Source organism: Typha angustifolia, chromosome 7, assembly GCF_048772165.1.
Source record: "Typha angustifolia cultivar Huaian chromosome 7, ASM4877216v1, whole genome shotgun sequence".
Lineage (NCBI taxonomy): Eukaryota > Viridiplantae > Streptophyta > Magnoliopsida > Poales > Typhaceae > Typha > Typha angustifolia.
The window spans coordinates 12956333-12969505 of NC_133245.1; the positions used below are offsets into that span (position 1 = coordinate 12956333).

A 13173-nucleotide genomic window follows, 5' to 3' on the forward strand; every position below is an offset into this window, starting at 1 on the left:
TTTATTCGAAGTAATTATCACCCCATATCTTTGTTTTACAACCAAGCCAAACGTCAACATGTTAATAAAATATAAAAACTAATGAAGGATGAATATGGCTAGCATCAAGTTTCATCAAGTATATGTCTCCCTGGCACTAGCAGCAGCATCCTGTTTCAGTCTATGTTAATCCCCCATCTACTTATAAAGCATGTATAAGTCTAGCAGTGCTGAGAAATAAGACTCCTGTGACTGACCTCTAGAATAGTTAATCGATCAAGAATCCAGAAAGGAAAAGAAAACAAAAAAAGAAAGAATAACCCAAGAAATGCAACTCATCTTTGAAGAGAAATAGATCTAAAACTTTTGAATTGTTCAAGTCCATTCACATTGTAATATAATCTCATTGAAATAAATGAAAGATAATCGCGGAATTGCTGTATTATTCCCTAACAGAGCAGAAGAAAAATCTTAATTCTGAAACAACTAAAAGTCGATCCGAAACTAGGCAAGAATGGATATTTATAACACAGAATCCAAGAGAATGCACCCCCAAAAAAATTTCCATAGATTACAACCTTTATACCACCCTTTCTCAAGGGAAACCTTCTCTTATGTACATCACCAAAAACAAGAAGAGTTTAGGAAAATAAAGAAGCTGATACCTACACCTTTTCCCCACATGAAACCATTATACCATTTACCTCCCCTCCATGTTTATCCCCCTCTCCAGATTTATTCATTCACCCTAACCCCCACAATGTATACTCTTCTAAGCCCTCTCACCTTCTCCAGTATACTACCACCCCAACTCAAACAAGAAGAAAAAAAAAGAAGATAGGTACTAAACAAAGTTAAAGAAAAACAACAAAAAACTGGGTCAATTGTGTCTACCCCTTTTCCCATTGAACTTCTGCAAGAAATGACAGGACTGTATCATCTCGGCTGCAGCTGTCCTGAGAAGGACTTTGTCGGACGGACTGGCGGACGTGGACCTCGAGGAGAAGGGCACAGCGTCTGCGAGCGCTGTATCATGTCAACCATGGTTGGTGTCTGATACAAATGAACAAGACTAGTACTGTCCGTCGAGTCCCCGCGTGCTGTTGCCCTCTGCCAGGAATGTGAACTCAGTCCTGAGAGCACATATGCCCTCCCAGATGCTTCATATCTTTGCCGATTTACCATCCTTTCCTGCATCTCCCTCAGCTCTGCATCCAGAGCCAAGCATAAACGATCACCAGACTTGCCAGCAAGGGATTCTGATAGTATTCCACGACGACCCTCAAGTATAGACACAGCCTCAGAGAGTGCACCCCTCTCAGCAGCAGCTCTTGCAGCTGCCATAGCATCTGCAGCCTGGACGCGATTCCTCTCACGGTCGACCTCTATCGACATTGTCTGAGCAATAGCAAACTCTGGCCTCTGAATTGTCACTTCTTCACCTTGCCGCTTGACAGTCTCATTTGTCACTGGATCTACATAGTCACATCTAACTTTCAGCAGCCTAGTCTCTTCACAGGATCGAGGAACTTCTATGGAAACCAGAAAATCCCTCTCTTCATCTGCATAAAGGTCACCAACTTCAATTAATCCATTTCGTCCATCACCAGACACTTGACTTGAATAGCTGCCTGATTTGATGGAAGAAAGACGCACTCCAGGATGTAGACAATCCACACCCACTCGCATCTCTTGAGCAACCACACTTAGAAGCCCACCGATGCACTGAGCAAATGCATCCTGAATCACACCCTCAGCCTCAATAAAAGAAAAGGTCCCAGCAGATGCCTCAGCGATGGAATGCATCGCAACAGAGTCATGGTCTGTGCCAAAACCAAAGGTATGGATAGGTATCTGATGGGCTGTGCCACTGAGTACAGAGGATGGTACAAGTGACATATAGTCTGGTTGGGCTCCATTCCCACTCGTGGAGATGGTGTATGTATCCTGCCCATCTGAGAGAAGAATGATGCTGCAGACCGGATTCTTCTGCCTGCGATCCTCGACCACCTTGGCGCCTTTCCTAAGGCCGTCGGCAATGTTGGTCCCACCACTGGCAACCAATGAATTAACAGCTTGCAAGGCCTGTTGTCGACCAGAATCTGTCATCCGACAAAGAGAGAAGAGCCGGCGTGCCGTCGACGAGAAAGCGATGACAGAAAGGCGATCAGATGGTCCAAGATTTTGAATTACAAACCCCATGGCACGCTTCAGAAGTGCTAACTTGGTGCCTGCCATGCTGCCACTTACGTCAAGCACAGTGACAAGGTCTACAGGAGCACGTGAAGTTTGTGAGCCAGTCGAGCTTGCATTATGGGTCCTGCCAGATATCTGCTTTGAGCTAGCATGAGGGGCTTTCAGATGGATCAGGATACCAAAACCCTCTTGGGAGGATGATCGTGGGATGGCAGAAAATTCTGGGAATGTCTTGATCTCCACTGTTTTAACACATGCATGTGGGATTTCTTTAGCAGCCCCAGAGTGTGAATGTATAGGTTCATCATCATTGAAAACCCTTGGCTCAGAAGTGTGGAAGAGAGGAAGGTTGTGCTGCCGGTTTGCAGAGTCTACACGAGGAAGTCGGCGTAAAACAGTCATATGACCATCTTCCCGTGGCCAGTTATCTGGGTTTACTCTAGCTCTTCCATGAGCAGAGTCAGATGATGGAGGGCAACGGAAAGGTATCTCTTTCCACTTGGCCCGGCAAACAGGGCACACAAAGTTGCCATACTTCACATTTGAGGAGATGCATTGGAAATGGAACGTGTGGGAGCACTCTGCAGTAAAGAGAGCATGACCATGCCCGGCCTTCATGGTACCAAGGCAGATGGTGCATGTCCTCTGAAAGTGAAGGGTACAAAGAAGCAACATCAGGAAAACCAGTATTCAGAAGTACCAAGTAGCTTGCAATGAATAATAAGTTTATACACAGTTTGCTGAAAGGTAAATTGCCAAGCAGTGTCTCACCACATTGTAACATATAAAAGCACAAAGCATTCAAACAATCATCATAACATGATGGTCAATAAATTATGCTAGTTCCATGTCCAAGAATACCAACTATTTCAATACTTTTACAGTTCTCTACTGATTTGTTATATTTAATTGGGAAGGGTATGACCATGATTGCTAATTGCAAAATCTGATAGGCAAATCACTAGTTGATGACTTGATCTAATAAAAACTAGGATAAACCATGTGAGCCATATTCAACTTATATGCCACCTGTCAAATATGATTATCAACAGATTCTTCCATTACATCCTCAAACATATTAACAGCATAAATTAGTATCAGCTGAAGAATAATAAACAAAAATGAGATAAAAGAACAACGCAGCAGCAAAAGAAAGGGTCAATAGAAGGATCATTATTTGGTTATTCAAGTAAAACAAAGTGATCCATTAAAATATGAATGATTAATTTCAAAAGGTCAAATGATTTCAATCTAGTAGCTCATACCAAATCGATAAACACAAAAGCATATAATGCAGTACTTATTTGGAATCTTTTGTACTCATGACTGTTTTCCTAAAAAGAAAAAAACCTGGTATGCATCCAACTTGTTGCCACTAGTCAAACAAGAAAACCAGTCAACAGTATAACTTGTGGATCATGGATGGTGATAATGGCAAATCACAACAGTTGGACTGCTGTCCAATTTGTAAAGTCTCCTCCGGTGTCAACTGTAGATGCCTTACCATCCAATCAAAATGGTTTTCCATTGACCAATTCAAGCATAGTAATATCTCTGGTTCAAATTTCTTTTTGCAAAAGGCCATAGCATAACTAAAAAAGAGTGAAGATATTGTCTTTACCAACTTCTTGTCTAGATTAATATATTATCTACATAATCTTCCGTGTAATGTGCTTATTTTGGAAAAGTTTGACTCATTTACTTCAACATCATTACCTATTGAATTCATTAGAAGCTTATTCTCAGAATATTTGGCATAATGGTCAACAGGCACATGATCGGAGAAGGAAAACATATAAGTTGGCATGAAAGAGAGGTGTTAGCTAACCAAATATGTGACTATCATTTCCAAGGAGGCCTAAAAAATTAGTGTGCATTTGAAGCTTTCCCTTTACCTAATGGCCCAAATGGCACTGCTCCTGATAGAGACTATTGCACATTATCTCCCACAAAAGGAAGTCCACAATCGAAGAGTCAATAGATGAGTTTTTTATTATTTTAAGTCTGCTCACCAAACATTGTACCCAAGTGAGCGAGTTTCAAACTTATTTACGAGATTATATGACTTCTAGTCCACGTGAATGCCCTATCAGCCAATTTGTAAACATGTACAAAATTTCGCCATCTGACTTAGCGATTTTATTTAACATAAATTGCTTTCTCTACAAGCAATTTTGGACATGCATAAATAGCAAAAAAAATAGATGTGATATAAATCGATGAATGAATCGGCAACTTAACGCAACATTATTTCTCTTACTACGGGTTTGGAGAAAATGCTCACCAAGATAGCGATTCAACAAAAATCACTATCTTCAAAAGCAATTTTCCTAGGCGAGCTTACATAGCATCCACCTGGACTTGAAGTCAACTAGTCATGAAAAATAAGTTTGAAACAAAAACAAGAACAGCTGCTAAAGAGAAGCAAATGGAGGGGGAAAAGAACCCACACTAGAATGACTAACCATTTAGGTGGGTTTTATAGAATAATTTCAGCTAAAAAACTCCCAGAAAACTATCTAACCCCTTAAAAGGACAAGCGAAGATAAAGCTCCAGATGTTAGCAAGAACAAAAAATATAGCGGAAAATGTAACTTAGAAAATTAACACCAATCTAAAAGCGCCAGAACCCAAAGTTAGAGGAAATTAAAAAGAGAAAGTTCATATTTTGTTCCAAACTAACACCCAATCCACATCAATCTTCATAAAGATACGAATTTTAACCACTCTAACTAACAAAGTCTAAATATATTCTTTAATCTGAGAGATATCCAAAACTGAGAACAACCAACAGAGGAAACCGAGTACGAATAAGGAAGAAGGCGTCACCTTCGACGATCTGCTCCCGGCTTTCGAAAGCCGGAGACCAGAGGAGGTCGGCGTGGGAGTAGTTGGCATGAGAACCCTATAATCCACCGGAGACAACAGCTCCGCCGTCGAATCCACCGTCACAGCGGCGTCCGACAACCTCCCTGCGTCGGACACCTCGTCATCGTCGTCCAAAGCAGCCGGAACATAGACACATAGGTTTAACCCCAGTGCTCTCTTTGCGCGCCTCCACACGCCCTCCATCCCCCCTCTCTCCTCTCACCAAGAGGCCAAAGGTGGGATTTTTCTTCGATTACTTGAGAAGTTAGGGTTTGGGATCCAACCTTTGGGGTTATACAAACCCGAGAAATGGCCGGGTCAGAGAGGGGATCATAGAGCTCTTATAGAAACGCCGCCATTAGAGAGACCTCTTTCGGTATTTTGTTTTGGTTCCGGTTTGACCTTCGTAGCAGCCTTTTGGGAAACGGGAAGAGAGGAGAGGAGAGGAAGGAGAAGGCGATAGAGGAGGAGGAATAAAATGAGAACGAAAATTATTTATATAATAAAGGAGCCACTTTGGGGGTGTTTGACTTCCTAAAGTACCCCCGTGAACGTGGGAAACGCGGATTAATTCCCGATTCCTATGGTTGACATTATCTTTTCCCGTCGAATAAATTAGCTGTATTGATGTGATGGATAAGTAAGTGTGCTTGTTAGTAATATTACCACGCAATAAATAAATCTAGATTAAATTATTTTTCCTAAGTAAGTCTAATCTACGGAGACTTTTCGTCATATCCATGAGCTAAATTTATTCTAGTCAGACTTAGCTCAGTCCAAAAAATTTAAACAAGGTCAGCTTAAACCTTAAGATCTTTTTAGCGTTGTATCTACTTCTACGTTAGCTACACGTTTCGCGTTTCCCAACTTCGTCAAAACTAAGTGAGGGTATTTCGGTAATTAAGGGAGGAAAGTGGAGGGGAGCATAGGGGAGTGCGATTCGGGAAGTCGTCCAAAAAAACCACAGAACCGAAAAGGGAGGGGAGGAGGAGAGAGAAAGAGAGGGAGAGAGAGACGGGTCGCTGAAACGAGGGCACAACATTTCAACCCCCCACCCCCTACAAAATTAAAAGAAGAGAGAGAAAGAGACGGGGAGTGAGAGAGAGAGAGGGGGGGGGGGGATGGGTCGAATAGGAAAAAGACGAGGGGCTAAAAAGAAAAATAAAGAAAGAAAAAGAAAAAATAAAATCCAGCACGGGATTTAAGGAGGATTAGCTGTTTGAACGGCGCTGCCTTTAATAAACCCACATAGGTTATGACCTCCGTTTGTTCTTTCTTTCCTCTTGTTTTGTTTTTCTTTCCTCTCCCCTTTTTTCTTTTTTAAATAACGTAGCCCATCACTACTTGCTAATGCTTTAATTAAGGGCACTTCCGGTAAAGTAATTATCACGTGCGAGGCACGTGATCTCGATGCTATTTTTGTATTAGAATTAGTTACGTTTTAAGACCCCGCCTTAACTATTGCTTAGATCATTTTATACATTAATAGTGATGACTATGAGATGCAAATAGAAATAATCAATGGATAAGATTTCTCACTATCCCGTCTGACTGTCACTCCGACTCTCTTAACTATCTAATATCTCTCACCACTTATAGCAATGCAGATAAGAAATATAACTCATTTTTATTTATTTATTTATTTATTTTCAAGTAAGACTAAAATAGTTCTTTTATTTTTTTAATTAGTTATGTAATAGCCGCATGAAATCTTCTTAATTAAAAATTAAACTAAGGAAATTTGAGATTTAGAGTGCTCTACATTAGTTTGTATTAGAGACCAAAGTGAGTTACATTATATTAAAATATCCTAATAAAGAGCGGTAGGTGTTGATTTCAGGTCAGTACAATAATCCTATAACACCAATTATGTCAAAATAATAGATAAATAAATAAATAAAATCCTATAACAGCAAGTAGCTAAGGTAGGCCTAGAAAATGGACCACTTGGTTCATGTGGTTGGCAAAGTGGCAAGCAAAAGCTTGAAATTTACTGCATACTATAACTAAAGTATTAATAAAATATAGATACCCTTCATGTACTTATGCCCAAAATTACTTATCCTCCTATTTTAAATTAATTATTATATTTAAAATTAAAGTGACAGTCAGTTTTTCTATTAAAATTAATAAAAAGCTTCCAAAATAACTAAAATAACCCTTTGTGTTTATCAGGCAAAACAAAAGGTTTTTTATCTAATTTTTCTTTAATCTATATATGTATTATTTCTAGATGTGATATAACTATTAAAATTTATAAAAAAAACTTATATTCAATAAAATCTATTATATATTTGGCATAATAAAATAAAATATATATATATAAGTATTTTTTAAGGAGAAAGAAATAGTTATATACGATGACGAGGGCATTTTTATCCATAAAATAATTAAAACTCGAGGAAATTCAGCCCTCTATTTAATTTAATTTTTTTAATTTGGATTCACTCAGTTAATTTGGATGGAAAAATTAACAATCTTATTTTTATCATAACTATAAAGATTAGTTTAAATTTTTTTAAAGTATAATAAAATAATTTTAGACATAAATACACCATAAATTTAGGTTTTAGGGGTTAAAAAGCAATTGGGGATAAATAAGTTTGGGAGTATGCCTGCCCAAATAGTGTCTCGTTCAACTACATTCTAATCTTGATGTCACACCATTATTACTCAAAGCTGGTGTCCTTTTTAGCCACTCCAAATGCCTCTCTGCCCACTAATTACCCTGAATTTTCTTTTAAATTAAAATAAAAAAAAGGAGGAGAGGTGGGAGTTGGCGAGAGCTGAACTTATCCTTGCGTCGTTGTCGAAGTGGTGGATTGGATTGTTATCAGTGTAACCAAGGGTCTCTTTCAGGGCACCGAAGCCATTGAGTATTGAGTGGGCATTCTGACCACCCTGGCTTAATTTATTTGGACATTGGGTCCCATCCAAATGTGTGCTTCCTGGGCCCAAACCCCACCTCCTGCAATGCAACTTGGCTCCACCTCCTTACACACTGTGTGTCATCATCCTGGTGGTGCCCTGTGGCCCTCCTTCCAGCTAATTGAACCTAATAATGTTAGTGGGAAAGGAGAGGGACCCCTTTTTTTTTTAAGATTATTTGATTGATTTTGGCCCTATTTATTTTTAATTTAAGTGTTTAACCAACGCACGGTTCGGATTAAAATACAATAATAATTATTTTTAACATATTTGACGAAGATTTGGTAAGCTTATTAAGCTGTGTTTGGGTTAAAAGTAGAGGGGATTTTGTTGAATTGAGCCAAATCAACAAATTGGAGCAGGAAATTTGAATAAATTTGATAGTATTGAGATGAATTTGTTTTGACTTTAAAACTGGAACTGAAAAGATGAAGGCTATAGGACGATAGGACTGAGCTTTTTTGTTTATTTTCATAAGGGGGCTTTTGATGAACAAGTGCTTTCAAGCTCGAATCCCAGAAGAGGGCCTTTCTAGATTTATTCTACGGCCAAGATCATCCTATTGATTAATGAGATCATGAATGTGTTATGTTCACTGTATAATTGAGTTTAAGCCTATTTGGATGGTTTAAAAAGGGAGGAGTGGACCTTGTCAACTCTCTAATCTTGTTTTTTTTTTTCTTTTTCTCTTTTTTGATAAAGGTCCTTAGACATTTAGTATTTCATTTAAAATGCATTATAATCAAAGACCGGTAGTAGATTCAGTCCATATTCTAATCTTATAAACTTGAAAAGACTAACTGATTAAACTGTGAGTCTGCATATTATTAGCGCGGCTCGTGAAATATACCATAGTCTTTGGGTATAACGAAATCCACCTTTTACATTCCAACACTAATAGGTAGACAGTCAAATCTATATTGTCCTCGTATCCATTAACAGTCTTAACTATAGCTAGGCAATCAATTAATATCCATCCGGGATTCTATTGTGAATAATTTGTCATCATTCTTAGACCTTCAAGTATAGCTAGGGCCTCTCCATATTGGGAGCTTTTGGCGATGCTTAGGATATTGATATAGGATAATGACAATACCTTCGGAGCTATCTTTTTTCCGTGCAGTGTCAACTCTCTAATCTTATAATAAAAATCTTAGCATTGGCAAAAATTTCACCCACTCTTCTAGGTTTGTACACCAAATAAAGTAGCTAAATAGTTAAGATTCACATTTATTGATGCAATTAGGTAATTATTAGCTGAAGTGGATGTCATGTTAGATAAAACCATATAAATAGCTAATAGAATTTAGTGATTTATTTATTATTTAGAAGTAATTAATAGAGTCAACGATTTTGCTTGACTAAGCACATGTGACGCCTATGTGGTAGACTGGAAGTGAAGTATTTAGGTAAATAATTTTGAAACTAACCTATTATGCTATCATTTTTTTACGCACAAACCTATTTTGTCCAAAACTTGATAATAATAATAATAATAAGGTAAAAATCCAATTTAATTTTACAAATAAAATTATTTAGAATCTTTCACTCAGAAAATAGCAGCAAATAAACAGTTAAAGAGACTGATAGAGTCATTATCAACCTTTTTCTTTTTCTTTTTTTCAAATTTTCAATATAATATATTAATTAAAAGCCGCCTTTTTTAATATAAATTATTTTAGAGCTACTAGGTAAATCAAATAGGCCACAATGGACCCAACTCATATGCATTTAATGGTCCAGTAAAAAATCCAACAAATATTATGTTAGACTTTTATTTCTTCTGAGTGTTGTAAAATAATCACAATTAATAGATTGATCGATCCTATAAAAATAAAATGAGATAAATATTTTATCTTTCAATTCGGATTCTCTATCCACAAACTCTTGGTGGAGCAAATATAATATATGCGAGACTAGAAGATTGTTTAGGGCTTATTTATTTTGTATTAATTGATCTATTAATCTTTTATAATTAGTAGATAATATAATTTTATTTCATTCCACTTACACTGTAAGAAAACAAAAGGTATAAAGATCAAATAACAAGGTAGAGAAGCAAATAAATAAAGGGAGGCAGAAGCAAACAGAATGATTTGGGTGAATTAAGATGCATCTCGTTAATTACTCTTGATTTCCGGAGGAGTGTCTGGATCGGTCCACCATCTCATCCATGAACCTCGTCTTATAAGCCGTACGCATTAAACCACTTCCTCCGATGTTGGTCACCGCCCGCTGCTGCGCATGCGAGCTTATGTTCGACAGCGCGTACGCCCTGCCCCTCTTCTCGTACTTCCTCCTGTCCGCCATCATCACCGTCATCGCCTTCAACTCCCCTTCCAGCTCCACGCACATCGCGTCTCCCGACCGCCTCGCCGCCGACCTCGACAGCGCCTTCGCCTCCTTCTCCAGTATCTTCACCGCCTCCTTCAGCTCCCCACTCTCCGCCGCCGCCTTCGCCTCCGTCATCGCCTTCGTCGCCATCACGCGGTGCTTCTCTCTGTCGACCTCGATGGACAGTTTCCGATCGCCTGCGGATTTGGGCCTTTGGATGATCAATTCTTCTTCGTTCAATTCGACGCGAGTCTGGGTCGCGGTTTCGGTGTAGGAGCAGCTGGCCTTGATTAGCAGTATAGCGTTCTCAGTTTTTACGGGTGGAATTTTGACGAGCGATAAGAAGCTTCTCTCTTCGTCGGCGTAGAGCTCGCCGACTTGGATCGATCCGCGTTGTCCGTCGTCGAAGATTCTGCTCTGGTAGCTTCCGGATTCCATCGAGGTGAGTTGCACTCCCGGGTGCACGCACTGCACGCCCACGAGAATATTTTGAACCACGACGCTGAGCAGTCCGCCCAGGCACTGGGCGAATGCGGCTTGGATGACGGATTCGTCCTCGACGAAGGAGAAGGTCCCACCAGACGTCTCGGCGATGCAGTGCATAGCGGCGGCGTCGTGATCTGATCCGAATCCGAAGGTGTGGATGGGCGTCATCGCATCGCCTCCCGTCGGCGTCGGCACGAGCGACTCGTAGCTCGGATGCCGGCACGTGTCCTGCCCGTCGGACAGGAGGATGATGCTCCGGACTGGGTTTCTGTAGCGGCTCTCGCCGATCACCTTCGCGGCCTTGCGGAGGCCGTCGGCGATGTTGGTGCCGCCGTTGGCAGAGAGCGAATTCACGGCGTGCAAGGCGTGCTCTTGCCCCGCGACCGACATGCGGCGCAGCCCGAAGAGCCGGCGCGCCGAGGAGGAGAAGATTATAACAGAGAGCCGATCGGACGGGCCGAGGTTCTCGATCACGAACGACATGGCGCGCTTCAAGAGCTCGATCTTCCCTCCGGCCATGCTGCCGCTGACATCGAGGACGGTCACAAGGTCCAACGGAGCTCGAGCCGGCCCCGCGGAGCCAGGCGAGGCAGCGCTCGGGGCTAATAGATGAATCAAGATTGCAAAATCCTCCTGGGAGGAGGCTTTTGGAACGGACGTGAATTCTGGGTATATCTTCATCTCTACTGTTCCATTGGGTCCATGGTTAGAAGAGCTAGAGGAAGAAGGCGCATCCGATTGCGGGGGGTTGACGGGCGGCTCTTCGTCATCGTCGAAGACGGCGGGCTCCCGAGGAGGGAAGAAAGGAGCAGACGAATCTCTTGGAGGAAGTCGGCGGCCGAAGGACAAAGACGACGAGCCGCCGAACGGCAGCTGCTTCCATTGGGACTTACAGAGCGGGCAGACGCGGTTGCCGTGCTTGACGCTGGCGGAGATGCAGAGGAAATGGAAGGTGTGGGAGCACTCGGCGGTGAAGAGGGCTTCGCCGCGGTCGGGAGATATCGCACCAAGGCATATAGCGCAAGTCCCCTAAAAATTAAAAGAACAACAACAAAAAGAAAAAAAAAAAGAAAAAAAGAGAGAAAATTAAACAACAAAAATGCACAAATTTCCTTCAAATTTTAGAACTCATTACCTCGGCCTTCTGCATTGTAGATCGGAGATGGAATATTATTGCCTTTTAACTCTTGATAGAATAAATCTTGTAGATGAATTGCTTCAAACACTTCATAAATAAAGTCCTATGATAATTAATTAATATTCTCGTGTAGTTTAAGGCATGATGGAAAAGTCAATAGAGACTAATTCAGTTTTATTCTTCTGTTTCATTTGTCTAATTTGTATGAGTTGGATTCCAGTACTAAATACTCAAAGGAATCCTATTGGAGTTTTTCTTTTGTTTTTGATCAATTTAATTGGTTGAGCTGCTCAAAATGATGCCATTGACATTATTTTGTATTTGTTTGACTTTATATCTCGTTGACCTATAAAGACAGACAAATCTATCAAAAAATACGGTAACTTTTGTTTTTTTATTATTGTCTACCCCCATTATCGCATGTATATTTTATGAGACTTTATTTATATTATTTAGATGAGTTAAGATAACTATAAATATAAAACGCCGTAGTAGTATTGGATAAATTAGATTTTTAAAATCAAATTAGGGTATTTTGTATTTTAATTTTTAACTTTTAGAATTGATGATACATTCTCCATTGGGTTTACTGCTGTCATGATAAAATTAATATAAGATTTTCCTTCCTTGCAGGTTTTGATAGTTCCATTAGAGAGGGTTGATACTTATCCCAAACACTAAATTATTTATGAGCTAGTGGATTAAAGAAAATTTGGTCTAGATTTATAAGCTACTAATTTAATTGGTTTATAGATATTAAAGTTGATGTTTAGTTTATCAAAATATTATAGAATTTTTTATTATGTGACTTGATTTAGTTGTCTAATTTATATACTAAAAGATCTAATTTCTTTGTCAAGTTAGTCTATAATAAGAGGATGAGCTTATTATCTATATAAAACATATTTTCATTACTATATTGTAAGTGTGTTTAATTAAATTTTAACAGTGTCAGAGACCAAATATCTTCTTAGTTTTTAATATAAATAGAATCACTTTGGAGTTTGGATAGACTTTTTGGCTCCCATTGCTTCCATTGATTGCATTCATTCCATTCTGCAGAAGGTTATTATCTGGTTTTGTTCATCGTAAATAAAGAGGTAAAAAGCCAGGTAATGATTTGGAAAATGTAGCAAAAGATTTCATATAAAACATAGAGGTTTCATTTGATTAATTATTAGAAATAAAGAAACCTCTATTTTTGACCTTCTATTCTTATTATTATTTTATTTTATAAAATTTAT

General features: G+C 39.4%; 2 protein-coding genes across 2 annotated transcripts; both read right to left on the reverse strand.

Moving 5' to 3' along the window:
- Positions 1-473: 473 nt before the first annotated feature.
- Positions 474-5508, reverse strand: LOC140762736 (E3 ubiquitin-protein ligase WAV3-like). Its single transcript, XM_073100663.1, has 2 exons — positions 5005-5508; positions 474-2820 (listed from the first exon to the last, which is right to left on the reverse strand). The coding sequence occupies exons 1-2, from the start codon at positions 5245-5247 to the stop codon at positions 916-918; spliced, it is 2148 nt and encodes a 715-aa protein (XP_072956764.1). The 5' UTR covers positions 5248-5508; the 3' UTR covers positions 474-915.
- Positions 5509-9954: 4446 nt separating this feature from the next.
- On the reverse strand, positions 9955-12157 carry LOC140763910 (E3 ubiquitin-protein ligase WAV3-like). Its single transcript, XM_073102289.1, has 2 exons — positions 11927-12157; positions 9955-11820 (listed from the first exon to the last, which is right to left on the reverse strand). The coding sequence occupies exons 1-2, from the start codon at positions 11939-11941 to the stop codon at positions 10096-10098; spliced, it is 1740 nt and encodes a 579-aa protein (XP_072958390.1). The 5' UTR covers positions 11942-12157; the 3' UTR covers positions 9955-10095.
- Positions 12158-13173: the final 1016 nt, after the last annotated feature.